At 27.5% G+C, this 19,880-nt stretch overlaps 6 protein-coding genes across 6 annotated transcripts; 4 read left to right on the top strand and 2 right to left on the bottom strand. All coding sequences in view use genetic code 12, as the record gives it.

Moving 5' to 3' along the window:
* Window positions 1-906: 906 nt before the first annotated feature.
* RAS1 (Ras family GTPase) lies at window positions 907-1,692 on the top strand (the record flags this gene model as incomplete). The annotated part of the gene is made up of 1 exon (XM_051759720.1): window positions 907-1,692. One exon carries the CDS (start codon window positions 907-909, stop codon window positions 1,690-1,692), a length of 786 nt encoding a protein of 261 aa, XP_051612374.1.
* Window positions 1,693-2,093: 401 nt separating this feature from the next.
* On the bottom strand, window positions 2,094-2,687 carry KGF55_004779 (dolichyl-diphosphooligosaccharide-protein glycotransferase; the record flags this gene model as incomplete). Its single annotated transcript, XM_051759719.1, has 1 exon — window positions 2,094-2,687. The coding sequence occupies one exon, from the start codon at window positions 2,685-2,687 to the stop codon at window positions 2,094-2,096; it is 594 nt and encodes a 197-aa protein (XP_051612373.1).
* A 672-nt stretch (window positions 2,688-3,359) lies between these two features.
* OCA1 (putative tyrosine protein phosphatase) lies at window positions 3,360-4,178 on the top strand (the record flags this gene model as incomplete). The annotated part of the gene is made up of 1 exon (XM_051759718.1): window positions 3,360-4,178. The coding sequence occupies one exon, from the start codon at window positions 3,360-3,362 to the stop codon at window positions 4,176-4,178; it is 819 nt and encodes a 272-aa protein (XP_051612372.1).
* Window positions 4,179-5,937: 1,759 nt separating this feature from the next.
* Window positions 5,938-6,798, top strand: KGF55_004777 (uncharacterized protein; the record flags this gene model as incomplete). Its single annotated transcript, XM_051759717.1, has 1 exon — window positions 5,938-6,798. One exon carries the CDS (start codon window positions 5,938-5,940, stop codon window positions 6,796-6,798), a length of 861 nt encoding a protein of 286 aa, XP_051612371.1.
* A 2,378-nt stretch (window positions 6,799-9,176) lies between these two features.
* RAP1 (DNA-binding transcription factor) lies at window positions 9,177-11,969 on the top strand (the record flags this gene model as incomplete). The annotated part of the gene is made up of 1 exon (XM_051759715.1): window positions 9,177-11,969. The coding sequence occupies one exon, from the start codon at window positions 9,177-9,179 to the stop codon at window positions 11,967-11,969; it is 2,793 nt and encodes a 930-aa protein (XP_051612370.1).
* A 630-nt stretch (window positions 11,970-12,599) lies between these two features.
* Window positions 12,600-13,703, bottom strand: MP65 (putative family 17 glucosidase; the record flags this gene model as incomplete). The annotated part of the gene is made up of 1 exon (XM_051759714.1): window positions 12,600-13,703. One exon carries the CDS (start codon window positions 13,701-13,703, stop codon window positions 12,600-12,602), a length of 1,104 nt encoding a protein of 367 aa, XP_051612369.1.
* Between the last annotated feature and the right edge of the window lie 6,177 nt (window positions 13,704-19,880).

Raw genomic sequence — 19,880 nt, 5'->3', positions numbered from 1 at the left:
TCTTCCGGGGTATAGATGATTCAATTTTATGTCATATGATTAAATCAAAAGTTTAAATTAATTATCATAAGACAATCAAACGTTGGCTATTTTAGTTTTTTCAACGGTGATGGAATTGATGTAATTTTAATACGATATGTATGGTAGCACTGAGGCGATCTTCGTATCGAAAAATATGAAAAAAAGGGTTCGGTTTGGCGAAATTGATTGCCCGAAAAAAAAAAAAAAAAATAGGGAATGGCTTTACATTTCTAAATAATATGAGTACTGATATATGGAAAAAGGCGGTGTTCTTTTACGTAGAAATGTTAATCAAAATGATTTCATCCAATTAAGTTTACGTCATATCGTAATTTCATTTACATACGCCGTAAGGAAAATATTATGGATGTACAATCTGTGGTACTAGATTTTTAATAGATATGTGTTCTACTTTAGCAAAGTAAACTGTTCCATATATTATCTTCTTCTATTAGACTTCTAGTTGTTCTATTTCATATATTTCATATTTCCTATGGAACTTACTAAAAGAAGTAAATTAATTCCATTTTGATTTATGTTACACAAAACTACTTTTTCAATTGAATAAAAAAATAAATAGTAAAATAATAAACAACAATTTTAAATTTTAAAAGTTTTCCCATTTTAAAATTAACTTTTATCATCCTTAATTGACCTAGGTAGTACATTCAATTGATTTCATCCTACTCTAGTTATTCAAAAAGAGTATCAATTGATTAAACAAACTGAAAAAGAAAGAAAATTCAGAGCCAATAATCGACACTTTTGATAAACTTAATTGAAATATCGTCAAATTCAAATTATACAATCGTTTAGAAGCAATTTAAACAGATATAAGCAACATCTAGTTCAAAATCTATATCCAATCACATAATATAATTCCAAATGTTAAGAGAATATAAATTAGTAGTTGTTGGAGGTGGTGGTGTTGGAAAATCAGCATTAACAATTCAATTAATTCAATCACATTTTGTTGATGAATATGATCCAACTATAGAAGATAGTTATAGAAAACAATGTACAATAAATGATGAACAAGTATTATTAGATATTTTAGATACTGCAGGACAAGAAGAATATTCAGCAATGAGAGAACAATATATGAGAACAGGAGAAGGATTTTTATTAGTTTATTCAATAAATTCAAGAAATTCATTAGAAGAATTACAATCATTTTATGAACAAATTCAAAGAGTTAAAGATAGTGAAAATGTTCCTGTATTAGTTGTTGGAAATAAATGTGATTTAGAAATGGAAAGACAAGTTAGTTATGAAGAAGGTCAAGCGTTAGCAAATAGTTTTGGTTGTCCATTTTTAGAAACTTCTGCAAAAATGAGAATTAATGTTGAAGAAGCATTTTTTGATTTAGTTAAACATATAAATTATACTGAATATTTATTAAAAAGAAGAGACGAAAAAGATGGTATAATAGATTCAAATGAAGCAAATAATAATAATAATCAACAACAAAATGGTATAGCGGATTCAAAACAACAACTGCAACAACAACAAATAACGAATGGGGGAGTAACGTCAGGAGCTAATACATCACAAAGTAACAAACAACAATCGAGTAAAACAAATGGAACTAAACCATCATCAACTAGAAATAATCAATCACAATCTGCAGCTGCAGAAAAATCAAAATCTGGATGTTGTGTAATAGTCTAATTGAGGAAAGGGACCATTTTAAAAACAAGGGAAAAGACAATTGCATTCTAATTTTTCATTTTAAACTATCATTTATTCATGTAATATTATTTAATATTCCTATTCAAGTTAAAAAAGTAAACTTCAAACGAGCAAAATTTGATTACTCATACTATCTAGTCATTAATCATGATATAACCCCATTTTTTTAACAAAAATCATCAAGGGGCATACGAAGTCGATGAATTGTGATATAAACCGACTCAAACTTCAAAAATAAATACAAAAAAAAAGTTTACGAATATTTAATTTCATTTATAGTTTTTAATTTTTAACAATCAAGTTTATTTACAACGATTCAAAACATGGAGAAAACTCTATAATATTCTTTTGTATTCATTACTAGAAATTATACACTTTTCCTAATTTATAAAATGAATAACAATAAAATGTAATATTAAACTTGCAAATATAAAATCTCCAAAAGATCTTTCAGGTGAAATATTTTTAAATATTCTTTTACTGGTCTTTGTTTCATCTTCTTCAATATCAATTATATTAATATCTTTATTAGATAAATCAACAACCACCTCCTCTTCCTCTTCTGTTCCATCTTCTTCAACAGTGTCATTAATTTGTAATCTTAAACTAACTAATAATACAAATTGTCCAACACATATAGAAAATCCTCCTAAAAATGCATTAAATGGAAAATTTCCAACCAACAATACATAAATAAATTGTAATATACCTAAAATTACTAAAAATAATAAGAATAAATCAATTAATTTTAATTTAGGGGTTAAATTTTCAAAATAATTGTTGTATGTTGTTTTTAATGCTGTTTGTAATTCTTTAAATGTTGATATTATTGGTTTTGTTGTTGTAATTGGTGATTTAATAGTTGATTTTTCAGACGTGGTTGGATCTGTTGTTGAGGTTTTTGATTTGCTTTTGGATTGTGCTTGTGCTTGTGCTTGTTGGGCTTTCTTTATTGCTGTGTTTTTATTTGCCATTATTCTAGGTTTCTGTGTCAATTGAATGATTGAGAATTGGTTGTAAAATGAATTGAATAATTTGGAATATTGGTGAAATAAATCAATTAACAAATTGTTGTCTTTTTTTTCAATTACAAATTGTGTGTCGTGAAGTTTTGATAGAGTTGTGACAATCAATTTCAAACCGGAAGTATGAAATCATGGCAATTCTGTACAATTCAGTTTGAAAATGATTATTGAAGACATAAGAAGCAAGCTGGTAATAAACGCTGCTCACCTGCTGCTAATGTTCTTTGCTGGTTAAAAAGTGATGGAAAGGTGACAAAACTCGGATTTTTGTACATCCTGATAACTTCGAGACCAATTGTATCAGCACTAGAAGAGTAGTTTACTCTTTATGCTTTGGATTTTGCTCTTTCCAACAGCATTGGGCAAAAGTAACTGACAACGAAATTAAATAAAGCCCAAATTGTAGTTGTAAATTGTAGTTGTTTAAAATTGATTTATGTCAGATTATAAGTTGGTTTCGGATCGTACAAATTATAATCTCACTGAAACTTAAATCTTTTTTTTTTTTTGCATTTATTTTATTCTAAATTATGGGTTTTACCATCATAAATTATATCATTGAACCATCCACTTACAAGTGTTTCATTACATTTCGAGACTAGAAATTAGACTGATAATATAATGAATGGAGGATCTCAGCTAAATTTAAAAGATCAGTTGAATTCAAATAATGAAAAAGATGATCAATTTCGACAATCTAATCCACAATCAATAGAAACTCAGTCAAATCAAGAACAATTAGATCCAATACAACCAAGTCCAAGCCTATCTTCACAATTAACTGAAAATCAACAACAAATTATTCAAAATCAACAAAATGAAAGATCTCAATATACTCAAAATCAAAATATAAATCTTCGAAAAATTTCACAACCTCCAATATTAAGAATAATACCACCATTAAATTTTTGTCCAGTTGAAAAACAATTATATAGATCAGGTCAACCATCAATGATAAATCAATCATTTTTAAATCAATTAAATTTAAAAACTATAATATGGTTAGCATCAGAAGAACCAAATGATGAATTTTTAGATTATTGTAATGATTTAAAAATTAATATTGAATATGTTGGAATGTTAAATGAATTTGAATTTAATCAATCATCAAATAATCAATCTTCTTCAATGATTCCTCAAATTAATCCATGGGATTCATTAAATGAATCAACAATAAGAAAATCTTTAGAATTAATATTAAATAAAAAAAATTATCCAATGCTTGTGTGTTGTGGTATGGGTAGACATAGAACTGGTACTGTAATTGGATGTTTAAGAAGATTACAAGGTTGGAATTTAGCTAGTGTAAGTGAAGAATATAGAAGATTTACTGGTGCAAGAGGTGGTAGAATTTTAGTTGAATTATTAATTGAAGGATTTGATATTCTGAGTGTTAAAATTGATCCAAATTTAGCCCCAGATTGGTTAAAAACTAGATAGATGAAGAAGAATGTGGGTAAAACAAATATAGAGTTTGATTAGCTGATTGATCAATCGAACAATTTTGAAGAGTTAAATTAGGAGTTTTCCGAAATAGCTCAACCTTAACTGAAATAGCTCAACTGTAAATGGCAATGGTCCACTATCGGTATCAAATAAATAAAGCATAGTCCTGAGCAAGCACATTCTACTATGGATAAGTCAGACAAGAGTTTGGGCTTTATAGATAGACTCGGATCGATAAATAATGAATAGCATTCACTGAAATATCCATTTCATAATTAAGAGTGTATAATGTATTTAATAGAAGAAACCGGAGTTCTGGTTATGACTCGGAAAAAGACAGCTACAGAACCGTTTATTGAAATCTTAGTATGGAGGATCTTTTTTTTGGGTTGTCGTTGAATGAATAGTAGCATCCCATAAACACTTCATTTATACATTCAACTTAGAGTATTTTATCTTGAGTTTAGATTGAATATTAAGATGCAAAATATATCTGGTCAAAAATTTTTACACGATTTTTCTTGATGAATCTACACGTTATGAACGAACTCTAGCCTGGGCAGAGTCTGGATTGTTCTTGACCAATTCATGTTCTGTCTAGTATGAAATTTTTAGCATATGATACTTTAAACAACTTGATTTGTTAATTTGTATCGGAGTTATTATCGTATTAGTATTAGGTAATCATTGTTAATGCTATTACGTAATACATTTGTTAAATACTTACCTTTATCTTATCGGAATACTTTTTAACTCCAGTAATACAAACTTGATTATAAATGAGTAAATGAGAGTATGAATGGTCGTTGAAAAGTCAAGCTTACTCATCCTAGGGTCGATTCATCTAGCATGGTTTTAGGAATTTAATAGTGAAGCATGCAACTGTTCACAATTAGATTGTGGTTAGTGAATATGGTTCCTATTAACCATAAATCAACAGCCTTAGTTTACTCCCCTCCTTCTCTCTCATATTGTATCTAAAAAATTCAACAAATTTTATCGTTCATTCGGATAAACAATTCAAAATTCAATTAATTTTAAACAACCCTAAGGCTAAAATTTCAACCCGAACTATTGGCCGTTTTGATTGCTAGTTTTTTGGGTTACTCTGGCTTAAAAGAACATTGGTTAATTTGTTAAGTCTCATATTCTATGGTGGCAAATACAAAATTATTTAAACTCCTAATACGTAATTGTAATTTTATTAGTTACTATTGTTTAACAATGTAGCTTAAGTATATAAATTTTCTCTTTATCTTATCTCTCTCTAATATTCTAATCTCTCTCTCCCTTAAAAAAAATTATCTTTACTTACTTTCTTTTTCTTCTATATTCTATTACTAACTTTATATCCTACCAATCAATTGAGTATTATCATCAATCAAATCAATCAATCAATCACTTAAGAACAATTCATTTAGTTTAGAATTGGTGTGTCTTTAATCATTCTATTTTATTAATACAAGATTTGTTTAAATAATCTCCTTTAAAAAAAACGGTGTGACTTTTTTTTAACGTTTGTATTAAATCAACTTTTATTTTAGATCAATTAAACATACCTAGTTTAAAGAACGATCTGTATTATTAGTATTAAGAGAGTCAGATTAAGTTCAATCGATCATTGTTCATAGCTGCTTTGAATCATTCTATCTTTATCAAGCTTACCAAATTTTTTTAAGACTAAGACACAGTTTTCATTAAGGAAAAAAAATTCCCCACACAATTAAATTTTTAAACAAAAGAACAGAACATAATGGCGGGAACTAGTATAACAACGTTAAAATTATTAGGATTAGGTTCATTAGGTTTATTAACTTCATCAATTATATATCAATCAATTCAAAATATTCCTATATTAATAAATCAATTAAATTCAATATATCAATTTAATATTTTTAAATTAAATAATCAATTAACATTAACAAAAAATTATATATTTGGTTCAAGAATTGTAAATATTTTATTAACTGGTTTAAGTACTTTTTTGTTTTCATTAGCTTTTAAATATAGTCCAATTGATGAAAAACATCCTTATTTAATTTATTCTGCTATTGGTGCACCATTAACTTTATTAGGAATTTATTTTAATTCTTGGAATTATGAAGATAAAATTTTATCAAAACCAGATTTAATTACAACTACTGCACCAAAAACTAAATCAAATAGGTCTAATGTAACAAGTACAACTCCATCATCAGTTATATCTGAAGAAGATGCAGCTAATAATCAAGATTTAAATGAATTTGATGAACCAGAAATTATTTCAAAAGTTAATACTGCTGATGATTTAGGAAAATCTTATGTTCATCTTTCTGATGAAAGTGGAATTTCAACTCCAACTTCAACTCAACCACCATCTCCACAAATTAAACATCAATCAGATGAAGAAGAAGATGATGATGAACATAACGTTATTGAAGAAGAGACTAATGAACCAAAAGAAGTTAAACATTCAGATGAAGTAGATTTAGAAATTCAAAATATTTTAATAAAAAAAGAAATTGTTCAAGATTTGGAAAATATTAAATTTGGTTTTAAATTAGGTTCTTATATTTCAAGTTTTAGTTTAAGTATTGCTTTAATTGGTTTAATTGGTGATTTATATTTTGTATAATAACTTTTTTGAAATTGTTTTTAGTTTTTTAAAAATATATAATATATTGTATATTATTGAAATTATTCTTTAGATTTTGTCAATTTAAAATAAGTTGTGTACCACAATGGCTTTCTTCTTGGTTTTGCTTTGTCCATGGGTTGGAATTAACAATTTAGACACTTGGAATCCGTGAAGAACAAGTAAAGTATATAAAGGAACAATCCCAATCCATGGACTTCACAAGAAGAAGAAAACCATTGTGATATTCAGCTTGTTTATGTTGTTTAAAATGAATAAATATGTATTATTGAAAGCATTCTTTAGATTTTGCCAATTAAAAATAAGTTGAATACTACATTGGCTTTCTTGATATTTTGATTATCCCATGGGTTGGAATTAACAATTTGAACACTTGAAAATGGTAATGATGAAGCAAAGTATTCAAAGTGTTAATCCCAATCCATAAGATGATCTACAATCAACAGAAAACCAATATGATTTCAGCTTATTTATGTAGTTTAAAATGATCAAATATGTATTATTGAAAGTATTCTTCAAGATTTTGCCAATTTTGAATAAGCTAAATACCTCATTGGCTTTCTTCTTTTGATTATTCCATGGATTGAAAGTAATACTTTAAAATAGGTGCTTAGTCTAACATTTTTATTTCAAAGTACTAATCCCAATCCATGGAGTCCACAAGAAGAAGAAAACCATTGTGATATTCAGCTTGTTTATGTAGTTTAAAATAATTCTATATTATTGAAAATATTCTTTAGATTTTGTCAATTTAAAATAAGCTAAATACCACATTGGCTTTCTTGAATGTTCGGACTATATCATGGGTTGGAATTAATAATATAGATGCTTGGAATCCGTGAAGAACAAGTAAAGTATTTAAAGTACTAATCCCAATCCATGATTAAGCCAAAATCAATCAGAAAACTAATATGATATTCAGCTTGTTTATGTAGTTTGAAATGATTCTATATGTATTATTGAAAGTACTCTTTAAATTCTGCCAATTTGAAAGAAGCTAAATACCACATTGGCTTTCTTCTAATTTTGCTTTGTTCGTGGATTGAAAATAATACTTTAAAATATTTGCTGAGTCTAACATTTTTATTTTAAAGTACTAATCCTAAACCACGCAGAAGCGGAAGAAAAGAAAATCAATATGATATTCAACTTGTTTATTCAATAATGGAATAATTTTATAAAAGTCAGGACCAGGATTTTGATGACAAATTTCACTAATTAACTCAAAGAACCATTCAAGATAAGTTATAATATTTTTGAAATATACCAACTAACTTGTAATAATAAAATTGAACCAATACAAAAATTTTGAATGTTTTGGTAATTCATAAACGGCTTGAATACCTTTAATATTTCTTATTAACTGATCTTTCAGCATCGGTTCTCGTGTTAGTTAAGTTTCCTGTATTACTATAACTAGCCGTGGACTTTAAAAAACTCATTGATTAGTCAATTGGGTTTCCAAAACTTTACTGACAAAAGCTTCAAAAGGTAGATTCACTTGCAGCTTCAATTTGAATCATCAATTTTTCTGTCAGAATGATAATCATATATGTTAAATCCAATTATTGTATTTCTTTTGATAGTTTGAAAAGTTGTTTTCTAAGGTCTCTGAACATTTTTCGAAATCACCCTTGAAATACTTATCCAGAAATACACTCAGAATCTCAAGGTGATGCTTTCAATAATAAGAATATTGAGTACTCTTGGGTCTACTTGTAACTCTTCCTTTTGATGATGATCCAAGTTAAATTATTGGAAGAACCATACCCCCAGATTTTGATCAGAATCTGAAAAAGTACGTCAAAGGAGATTTCGAAAGAACTTTAACTTGAGACTCCAAGTTTGGAATTACGTTTGTGCTGATGATTTAGATTTTGGGTGCTCTAAGTTATTCGAATACTCTCAATTGAACAAATATAGGAAGCTAAAAATATAGTAAGTAAGCTTAGGTTGGAACCACTTTGAAATACCCACCAATGTTTGTGCTAGTGATTAGGATGATGATTCATTATCAGTTGTTCTTCATTGTTACACATTTATAAAATAATTTTTTAATTGTGTGTATTGACTTCAACTAATAAAATAATTATTACACTAATACACGTCCTATTTTTCTTATCCCTTAAAAATTATCAACAATTAAAAAAAAATCAAAATATAAACAACATCCGTACTAATCGATCGACATCCGTACACAATTACAACCAGATCTTTTTGCAGCCAATTGATAATAGATCTTAAGTTACAATCAACAACCAACATTGAACATATAATTACTTCCAATCATTGATTTAGATTTACATCCGTTATATCCTAATATCGCTCACGCATTCACGTTACAGTTTTTTTGAACAATGAATTATTCGTATAATTATGAATATGGTGAGGATCCAACAGAAAGCGCTCCATCTGCTGGTTTTGCAACTGGTCAACAACATCATAGACGTACAGCTGCGGGTCAAAATGAGTTAGAAGAAGGTTCCAGTCATCAACAACACCACCACCATCGAAAACAAAATCCAAATACTCAACCATTTACTCATCAATATGCTAAACCTAGAAAAGATTTATTTGTTGATTTTGAAAAAAAACCAGTACCATTTTTTATACAACATGATGAACCAAATAGAAGTAAATATCAAAGATTAATTATTAAACATGGTGGTTATTTAGCTGAAGGAGGTGTTGAAAATTTAGTTTATTTATCAAGTAGAGAACATATGGGAGGTTTTATAAGATTAAATTATATTGATGAATGTATAAAACATGGTCATTTATTAAGTACTCAAGATTATATAATTCCTTCATTAACTGAAGATGCTGAACCAATGATTGATGTCTTGGGGTTAGGTCATAATGATAATCAAAATAATTCAAATGGTTTAAATCAATATATTAATGAACAACAACAACAAGTTCATGAACAACATCAACAAGCTCATGAGCAAGCCCAACAGCAACAACAACAAGCTCAAAATCATCAACAACAACAGGAAGAACAAGAGCAATCTCCACCACCAAAATTAGAGCCACCTGAACCAAGACCTTCACCAAAAAGAAGAACAGGAGCTCAAAATAGATTTACACCAGAAAAAGATGAATATATCTTAGAACAAGTTCGTAAAAATCCAAAATTAAGAACATCTCATGAATTTTTTAAAAAATTAGCAACAACAGAAATGTTAAATACTCATACTGGTCCATCAATAAGAAGTCGTTATCGTACATATTTAGAAAAAGATTTAAATTTTGTTTATAAAACAGATGATAGAAATAGATTAATTAAAGATTCAAATGGTGAATTAATTAAAGTTGATTTAGATCAATTACCAGAAACTTTAAGAAATAAATATACACCAGAAGATGATTTAGCATTATGTATTGAATCTGAAAAATGGAGTATTGAAAATGCGGAAAAACAAAATATAAAATTTGATCCATATCCCAAAAAGTCATTACCATATTCATTTTTTAGTCAAATGTATAGAAAATATCCAAGACATACATTAAGTTCATGGAGAGATAGATATAGATATTTTATAAGTGATGGTACAATACCTGAATACAAGAAATATTATGAAGAATGTAAAAAATCAGGTGAAAAACCAAAATGTTTGAAAAGAATTCCTCAACATTTAATTAAATTTAATGAAAATATTGAAGAATTGAAAAAAGATGTTATTTCAAGAGAAAGTAGATCAGCAGATAGAATTGCAAAAGATCAAGAAGAAAATGTAAAACAACAACCACAATCACCACAAAAACAAAAACAACAAACTCCACAAACTGAAAGTAGTATAGATGAAGATATTTTATTTGTTCAAGAAGCTGAAGGTAAAGCTAAACTTGATATTGCAAAAGCTGAAAAACAAGATTTATTGAAAAAGGATCAAGAAATTCAAGAAGAATCTGAATCTGCTTTAGATGAAGAAATTGGTGAATTAAAAAGTTCAAATATTGATGATGCTTTAGGTAAACAAGAACAAGAACAAGAAGAACAAGAAGAACAGGAAGAACAAGAAGAACAGGAAGAACAAGAAGAACAGGAAGAACAAGAACAATACCAAGAAGAACCAGAACAAGAAGCAGGACCAGAAGTAGAACCACAAGAAGAACAACAACAACAAGATGAACATATTACGGAAGATCATATTGAAGTCCCTAAATTAAATATGATTGATCCATTTGAAGATGATGAATATGAAGATGATGCAGGTTTAGATCTTGATGATATTTCATCACCACCAAAAAAGAAAAGAAAAATTGATGAATCAATTGAAGATGAAATTATTGATTCTAGTGGTAAATCTATTGAAGTAGAAGTTGAAATAAATGAACAAAATGTGGAAGAAGAAGAAAATGAAGATGATGATGATGGGCTTAGTAGTGATGATAATGAAGATCAATTTTTCACAGCTCCTAAAAGTGGAACTCAAAATCAAAATTTAGCAAGTAGTTTAGAAAAACAAGATGATGAAATTGAAAATGAACTTGAACAAGAAGAAGTAGAAAAACAAGAAGAAAAATTACAAGATCAAATACCATCTCAAATTCAACCACAAATTCAACTGCAAACTCAACCACCGTCAGATTTAACAACAACTTCATCATCATCAGCACCAATAATATTAAAATATTTAGATCCAAAAACAAAATTAAATGATACAATAAATGCAAAAGCATTTTTTGATTTTGCAGATATGCCAGATCCAAAAGGAATTTTAGATAAACTTTTATTAATTCAAAATTCTGAAGATGGAGAAGATATTAAAACTATTTATGTAATTTTAAATCGTTTAGGTTTGAATGATAATTTTATAAGTCATATAATTTATTCATGTTCTGCAGAAATTGAAACTATGATAAATTATATTATAAATTTTATACAAATTTTACAAGAAGCAGTATTAATTGAAGAACAACAAGAAGAAGAAAATGATATTGAAATTGATTGGGATGAAAAATTTATTGATCCTTATTTACCAAAACTGAATATTTTGGGATTGTGGAATTTACAATTAGATAAAATTTTAAATTCAAAACAAGAAAAAAGATTATTAAAATTTAAAAGTTTTGATGAAATTGAAAATAGAAAAAAATTTATTTTATCTTGTTTAGATGATGTTGATGAAAATAGTAATAATTAATAAGTCGGTTGTTTTCTGCTAAATATTTTGCACTGGTGTATACTATATTTTATAATTCCTCTGGCTTTATATAAGTGAGTTTATTGAATGATTTCAAGTATGATTTTATATCTCTAATAGTACTCATTTAATAATCTACAAAAGATAGTTTTTCTTTTTCAAGATGCAATGACTTTTAATAGATTTATTGTCTGGCTTACCAAACAGGTGAATAAAAACTGGCTGTAAGGGAAGATAGAACTATACATGCGCTCTTTCATCAGCTAACAGATCACCGTTCTGTAATTTATAAAGTAATTTTAAAACAAAAAATAGTATATTATAAACTATAATAAACTATATAAAACTAGAAAAAAAAAACAAAACCATTGATAAAATCCAATATTGAATGAATTATTCAAATCAATTAAATCAAAATTTTAAATTTAAATTTTAATAAAAAAATAATAAAGAAAAGTTAAGTCATACTAGACAAGTAGTATCTCCAACTCTTCTTTGGGTATAAACGCAACAAAATAAAAATATGAAAAGCAAACTGTTGTAGTAGTAAAAAAAAGACTTTTGACAAGTATATTGAGATTATCTTTCTCTCATGAAAAAATCACTAATGATAAATCATTAGTGAATTATTTAATTTGATAAGAATCCCCAATATTTTTCTGCATTATAAGGACCATCAGCTTTCCATAAATCATTAAAAGCAGTAAATAAAATAGCACTTGATCCACAAGTTGATTTAATAGAACTTATAGCATTATTTTGATTTTGTTTTGATGGTATAGCAACACCATTTGAATCACCTCTTGATGGCCAACCAGTTTCAGTAATTAAAACATTTTTTTTACCACCACAAGCAGTCCAAACTCTTTGAATTTGTTGTAATACCCAATCACCAGCTTGATTTGCTTCAATATGACCATCAAAGAAAGCATGAGCATTTACTGCAACATAATCTGAATATGAACATAATGATGGATTATTTATAACTGCAATAAAAGTATCAACTGAAACAACTGGTCCATTATATCCTGCAGATTTTAAAGCTGATTTACCTTCTTGAACATATGATTGAATTTGTGATGGTGAACATTGACCAGAATTAACTAATTCATTACCTATTGAAACAGTATGAATATCATCCCATGAACCATATTGTTTAACAGCATCTGCAATAGTAGAAATACCTTGAGAAATTTGTGAAACATCAAATATACCAGCAAATAATTTTTGATTTGAAGCTTTTGATTTTAAAACTTGAGCAACTTGATCACAATCAACTCCATAAATTCTAATAATATCAAATCCTGATAATTCAGCAATTTCTGAAGCAATTTGACCAGAAGATTTACAACCACCTTGATCTGAATATGGAGTATAAGTTACACCTTTTGCACCACCTGAACCAACATTTGAACCACCAGTTTGTTGAGGAGATTCAGTTGAAGCAGAAGAAGTTGAAGCAACTTCAGTTGGAGCTTCAACAGTAGTTGAAGGAGCATTTTGAGGAGCATCAGTAACAGCACTAACATCACCAACTTCAGTAGCTGATGAAATAGTAACTGGAGATAAAGTAGTAGTAGCATCACCAGCACCTAAAGTTACAACAACAACATTAGTTTTAGTTACAACATGAACTGCTCTTTTTTCATTTTTATGTTGATGATGTTGATGAATAGCTGGAATAGCTAAAGCTTGAGCTAATAAAGCTGATGAAATTAAAGATTTATATAACATTTTTCTAACTGTAATGAATGAATGAAATGTGTTTTTAACGATTGTAGTAATAGTTGGTTTGAGTAAAATATTTTAAAGAAAGTAAGATATTTTGTTGTTGATGTTTTGAGTTGAGTTATTTCTATTAAATGTTAAAAGTGATTGTTTTAAAATGAACTTCTAAAGGAATGAAAGGAATGACTGATAGAAGTTAGATTTAATGAATCTGTATCTTTTGAATTAATAGAGAAAACAAATGAGTGTGATAATATTTGTTGAAAAGAAGAAGGAAAAGAAGGAAAAAAAGGAAGATTAAGTCAAAAAAATTATCAACAACAAAAAATTTTAATTTCGATAAAATTAATTAATTAAATTAAGTTAACAAACCAAGACATTAATTAAAAAAATAATAAACAAAAATAATAAAATTTTTCTTAATAAAATTTTGTAATAAAGGAGACAGATTTCTGAAGAGGGATAAACAATAAAAAATTCAATCAATTTAGACTGTTGTTATGAGTTACAAAGCCAGTTTCATGATTGTTTCATTTATTAATTTGTTAATTTTTAGTTCAATTTTAATTGACTATACATTTAGTTTCAATAGTTAAACAAAGTATTTAGTAAATTTAACATATTACGAGGCAAACGTATGGTTAGTTACTAACTAATTTACCCTCTCGTTATGTGTAGTAGTCTCTCATATGTTTTTTTATACGAAAGGATGTTTAAGTTTGAATTTCTTTTCAGATGTGTTTCGAAAATTATTCAATACTTGAATTGTAATTATCAACGTGTATACACCCTTTACAACTACTACTTAAATTTAAGTTTTTAAAACTCTACTTTGTTTCATATCTTATAAGATCTGTATCTTATTTATTAACTAGACACAAAATACAACATATGAATCTAGAATAATTAAATGTATGAACTAATTTACAAGATATGACGATAATAAGCAGGTAGTGTTTTCTTGTTCAATTTAATTTTTTCTTAATTTGTTTAAATAATAAATATTGTAATAATATACACTACTAATACTATTTACTATCTACTATCAACTAACTATGAATAACCAGCTTATTTTAATCAGGTCAAGGATCATTTAGTTGAAAGTATTGGTTATTCAGGAGAGGAGACGTAACCGATAGATACTTCATCCCTATTAGGTGTTGCATAACTTCAATACTCCTTTCATGCATCTAATAATTTTAATTTTTCGCTTTAATCGTATAATAATATAATTTTGACGCATATGAAACTTGTACATATTGTAAAGTGCTTAACAATAGAAAATGATTTATCAACATGCTTCAACTTTCCATCAAGTTCCGGTTGTATATGTTGGGCTGATTTGTTTCAGAGGATAGCAACTGAAAATCAAATCTTTATGTCAAAGAAAAAATTTTGTTATTGATTGACATTTTAAACTCAAAATCTCAACTTTATTATGTTTATAATTCATCTTATAATAGAAATAAAATGTTAAGCTTTGATTAGGCTAAATGAAAAATTTGAAATATATGAAACTTGAAGCAATGTTTACCAGTTGTTTCAATCACCCACAGCAATCATCATCGTGCTACTACTAGCTACTTCCTACTATTTTTATCCAATTTTATCTCTTCCTCCGTTTACATTGAATTTATCCTTAAACTCATGCAATAAATTAAACACAAACAATTTCAATTTTGCAATTATTTCAAACAAATTACACAAAACACGATAATTTAAGATTTTAGATTTCAAAATTAAATAAGAGGATCTGCGTATAAAAATATTTCAAAACATATGAAACACTGAAAAAAAGAACAACAAATAATGAAGTAACAACTTGAAACTGAAATATAAATATAATCTACTTTTTCTTAATTTATTCTTGCTTTAATTTTTTCTTGATATATATACCACTCCTTTCGTACTATCTAGTTGAAATTAGAGGAAAAGAGAAAAGAAAATTTTCAAGTCGGCTGAACTAGCTCAGTATATTTTGTTTTCTTGACTAAGAAATTAGTCGATCGATGTATTAGTTACATATTCTTAAACGGCACTACATTTCACCTAACCTTAATATTTTTTTTCTTTTTTTCTCTTTTGACCTCCTCTTGTTGCATTGGCTCATACTCTTGTCTATTTGGCTTATATTCCTGAATTAAGTCGGAGTGTTTAGTCAAAAGGTGTTGTTTTTTATCAAATTTTATTGGTAATTAATCGGTCGGGTTTAAAAAAGAAAAAAATTTATTTAAAACATGATTTGTTTCACGATTTATGAAATCTGTTTTAAATTTGATAAGAGATTAAAAATAAATTTGGATACCAAAACTAAATTTTGTATTAATCATGAGTATGAAATTAAGTAACAACATTATCATGAGAATCTTCTATTTCTATATAAAGTTTAAAATTTTATTGTTGTTTGAGCGACGAAATTACTTGAGCCAACGACAATGTTAGCGAATAATGCTCAAGTAATTTTATCACTCAAACGACAATTATTGATTTTTCAAATTTTGGAATAAAATAAACTCGTTTAATTACTCCATCAAATTATTGTTGAAATCACAATTCTTTGAAATGTAAATGTTGTGATAAAATTTCCAATGAGTTCAATAGACCATTAAAAATATTCGTAGTAAACCAAGGATTTTGAATATTTTTTAGGTCGTTGTTAGCTTGAACAATTAGGTTCAATTTTGATTTGTAAATATAAATCAGCCAATAACTAAAATCTTACCATTTTTTAAAAGATATTTGACTTCAACTCCGGTATTAAATGATTGATTAGTTCTGATTCGTAATGACCAAATGTACATACACAAGGTGACATCCATAAGATTATTTCGGAAATAACCCTGTGAATGTACATTTGGTCAATCTCTTTCAATTTTTGGATCCACTCTATAATCAAAAACATTTTTTTTTTAAATCATAGAACACTAACTCCCAAATTTGATGATAATTGTTGAATGATTTATGAAAGTGATTCTGCAAGTTTTGCTCATGTGTTGATTATTAACATTCTTTAATTTCTTCGCGTATTTGCTCTTGATCAAAAAAGAATGCGTATTCTTCAGTAGTAGTTTGATAAATTCATTATACAAGAACATTATATACCAAAATTTTAAATCAATTCATCCAAAGTATTTATCTTATTGTTTGATATTCGTTCAAAATCCATCGTTTCATTTGATCATTTGACTTGAATATATTTTGACTTTGTTTTGTATCTTTTTCTCTTCAAAATCAAAAAAAGTATTGATAAGTAAATGATTTGATCACAACTAATGAAATTTTCAGTATTTACCTATCTGGTTGTATACTAAACATACCTAATGAAACTTATAAGCACTGTATTCGTTTTTTTGTGAAATGGTTCAATCATGAATGACATTTTTTTTTTGAATGAAAAACCTTTACAAAAATTCTGAGTACTGAGTTATGGATGTTTTAATAACTCTTACAAATTAAATATACGGGATTAAGTTTAATCGAAAATAATTACAACTATATATGACTCGTCTAAACTTGAAAGGAAGTTATTGTGATAAGTCTTTTTCAAAAAAAGTTTGAAACTTTGTAGTGTCCATGAGTTATCAATTCATTCAATACTCTTTATAATTGATGGATGCATGAAGAACTCAAATTTGTTGCAAAATTTTTTGCTTTTCAGTTTATAATAGAAGAAAAAATAAATGAAAGAACAACAAACAGGAATAAAAAGAAGAAGAAAATTCACAAATTCACCACCATGCCAACCTTTAATTAACCATTATCTTTAAACTTCTATTGGTCCCTCCGAGTCGGCTCTCAACTTAATTTAAGAAGACCATAGAAAAATTGACGAAAGTATGAGTAATTCCAATAATACTCATCTGATTTCAATAACTTCATCTACAATTGAAATGGACAATACAGAAACTTTAAAACCAATGCAAACAAAACAACAACAATCATAATAAAAATGATGAATTTTTATCAATTTCAGAGTAAGTTTAAAATTCCCCAAAAGAAATAGAAAATCTGACAATTATTGGTTTCTCAGTTTCATAAACTGCTAATAAACTCACATTAACTTCAATTCCAGGTGTGACCACTTTTTGAGATGATCAGATAGGAGCAGCAATTTGAGTAATGAAACACTAGGATGCTAAAGTTATGAGGGAATGGTTTTCAAAGAACAACAAAATAATATTCCACATAATTTTGACATTGAAGTGCTTTATTTCTCAAACTGTTGCTCCTATTTAAAAATTGACCACTTTTGCCAAGTTTACGAAATCTCATGTCGATCCATCGTTGTTTATTAAAGGATTCCAAAAGAGTTTTAAAAAACAGTAATGAATTGATACGAGATTGAGATTGATTACCAAATAGGAAATGACTTACTACTTAGGTCAACTACAGAATATTCAAGGAGAACCACGAATCATGTTGGAAGAATTGTTAAATAACAACTCACAGCTTAAAACCACCGATTTGTTTCAAACTCAAGCTTTTCTAAGAATAATACTTACACTTGTCAAGGGTATAAATATTCCGAGCGTCAGCTACAAACTTTAAACCCACCACCACAAGATTAGATTCAAATGTCCGCAAAATGTTCCTAATAACCACCTACTGGACTTTTTACGATACTTCATTCAGGCGTGTTTGAGGTACCTATTTGTGCTTGATGTTTATTTGTGTTAAACATCAAGCACAAATAGGAACTCAAAACACACCGAATTAGAAATTCAAAGTTATCCAACTTTCAGTTTCATCTGGAATTAAGATCATACAAGAGCCATTTGTTCAAAAATCGAAACAAAAAACGATACGTTCAAGTAATGTTCACTCAAACACGTTGATCAGCCAAGCGACTAATCCATTGTTAGAAAAACCCAAAGAAAAGAAGGACAATGATGGATGACAAACAGTCAGTGTTGCTAGTACAAAAAAATTTTTAGAAAACCGTGACTAACGACTAACCAAACAATATTTTAAATCCAAAATTTAACGTTTCGAAATCCCTATTGTTTGACTTGAAAGAAACCGATGATTAAAACAAAATCATTGATAGAATTGAAGACTCATGAATGAAGAATGAATTTCGATAACATATTAATCTCAACTCGACAACTCTACGTTGAAGAGGAATTGAATCTAAAAACAAAGACGAAACGTTTCCCTAAAAAAAATCATAAAATCTATTTTAGCATAGAAAAACACGAAAAGACTGTACATCTTTACCAATCCTAACAAAAATGTTGTCGAGTTCAACAAATGGCAACAACAAAATCTTTAAGAACAGTAGTAGCCGTATTGAAAGATGGCGTGAATTTTCTTTTTTCTATCTTCAACATTATTTCTATTATTATAAATATTTACTTTTTTTACGAAGCTATTTCGTATATTTACGATTTAAAAGTTTAAGCCAAGATCAATGATATAAAAGGGTTTGAGTCTTAGAGTTGCAACTTTTTTGACAAAAATATCATAGCATTTATGCAATTTAGAGTATGCTTTTGTACATACTTTTTCAGATGATTCTGTCTAAGAATATTGAACTTCCATATACTTATTTTACAAACAATAGAATCTGTCATAAAATTGAAGCTATATTTTCGGTTGCTTCAACTACGCAAACTAAAAATGTTCAATTTAGTTTTCAATGCTCATAACGCATTATCTTAATTAATATATAAGTCCATTGTATTCATTCATTCTTTTGAAGTGGAGAGGTTATATGCATAATATTAAATTGATATTGGTGGACGATGTAGTTCAGTAGTGTGATATTTAGAAATTACCCATTCTACAGAATAAATTGATTAAGTATAGATTGGCTGAAAAGATTATGTCAAATTTTATAATTCTAAATTTAGATATTACTCTTGTGCAGTATAAAATCTCATCATTATATCGTGGTTTTGATCTTACAAATATTTACTTTTTTGAAGGGATCACATTACATAAAAAGTTCTTCATTATTTTATTTTAAGAAATCTACAACTTTAAATCATTCAAGTAATAATGTCACTAGTAATAGGTTATTTATTATTAATTTTAATGTTTCTTATATTCATTTTTGCACCAAATTATTATTTATTTAAAAAATTTAGTTGGCCAAAATTAATTTTAATTGGTATATATGATTATATTGTTGTTTCTACTTATACTTCAAGTAAATTTGCCACAGGTTGAAACGTATAGCAA

Source organism: Candida pseudojiufengensis (genome assembly GCF_024610245.1).
Source record: "Candida pseudojiufengensis strain CBS 10847 chromosome Unknown scaffold11, whole genome shotgun sequence".
NCBI lineage: Eukaryota > Fungi > Ascomycota > Pichiomycetes > Serinales > Debaryomycetaceae > Lodderomyces > Lodderomyces pseudojiufengensis.
The sequence above is the reverse complement of the archived record's forward strand: the minus strand, read 5'-3'. Positions and strand labels throughout refer to the sequence as shown.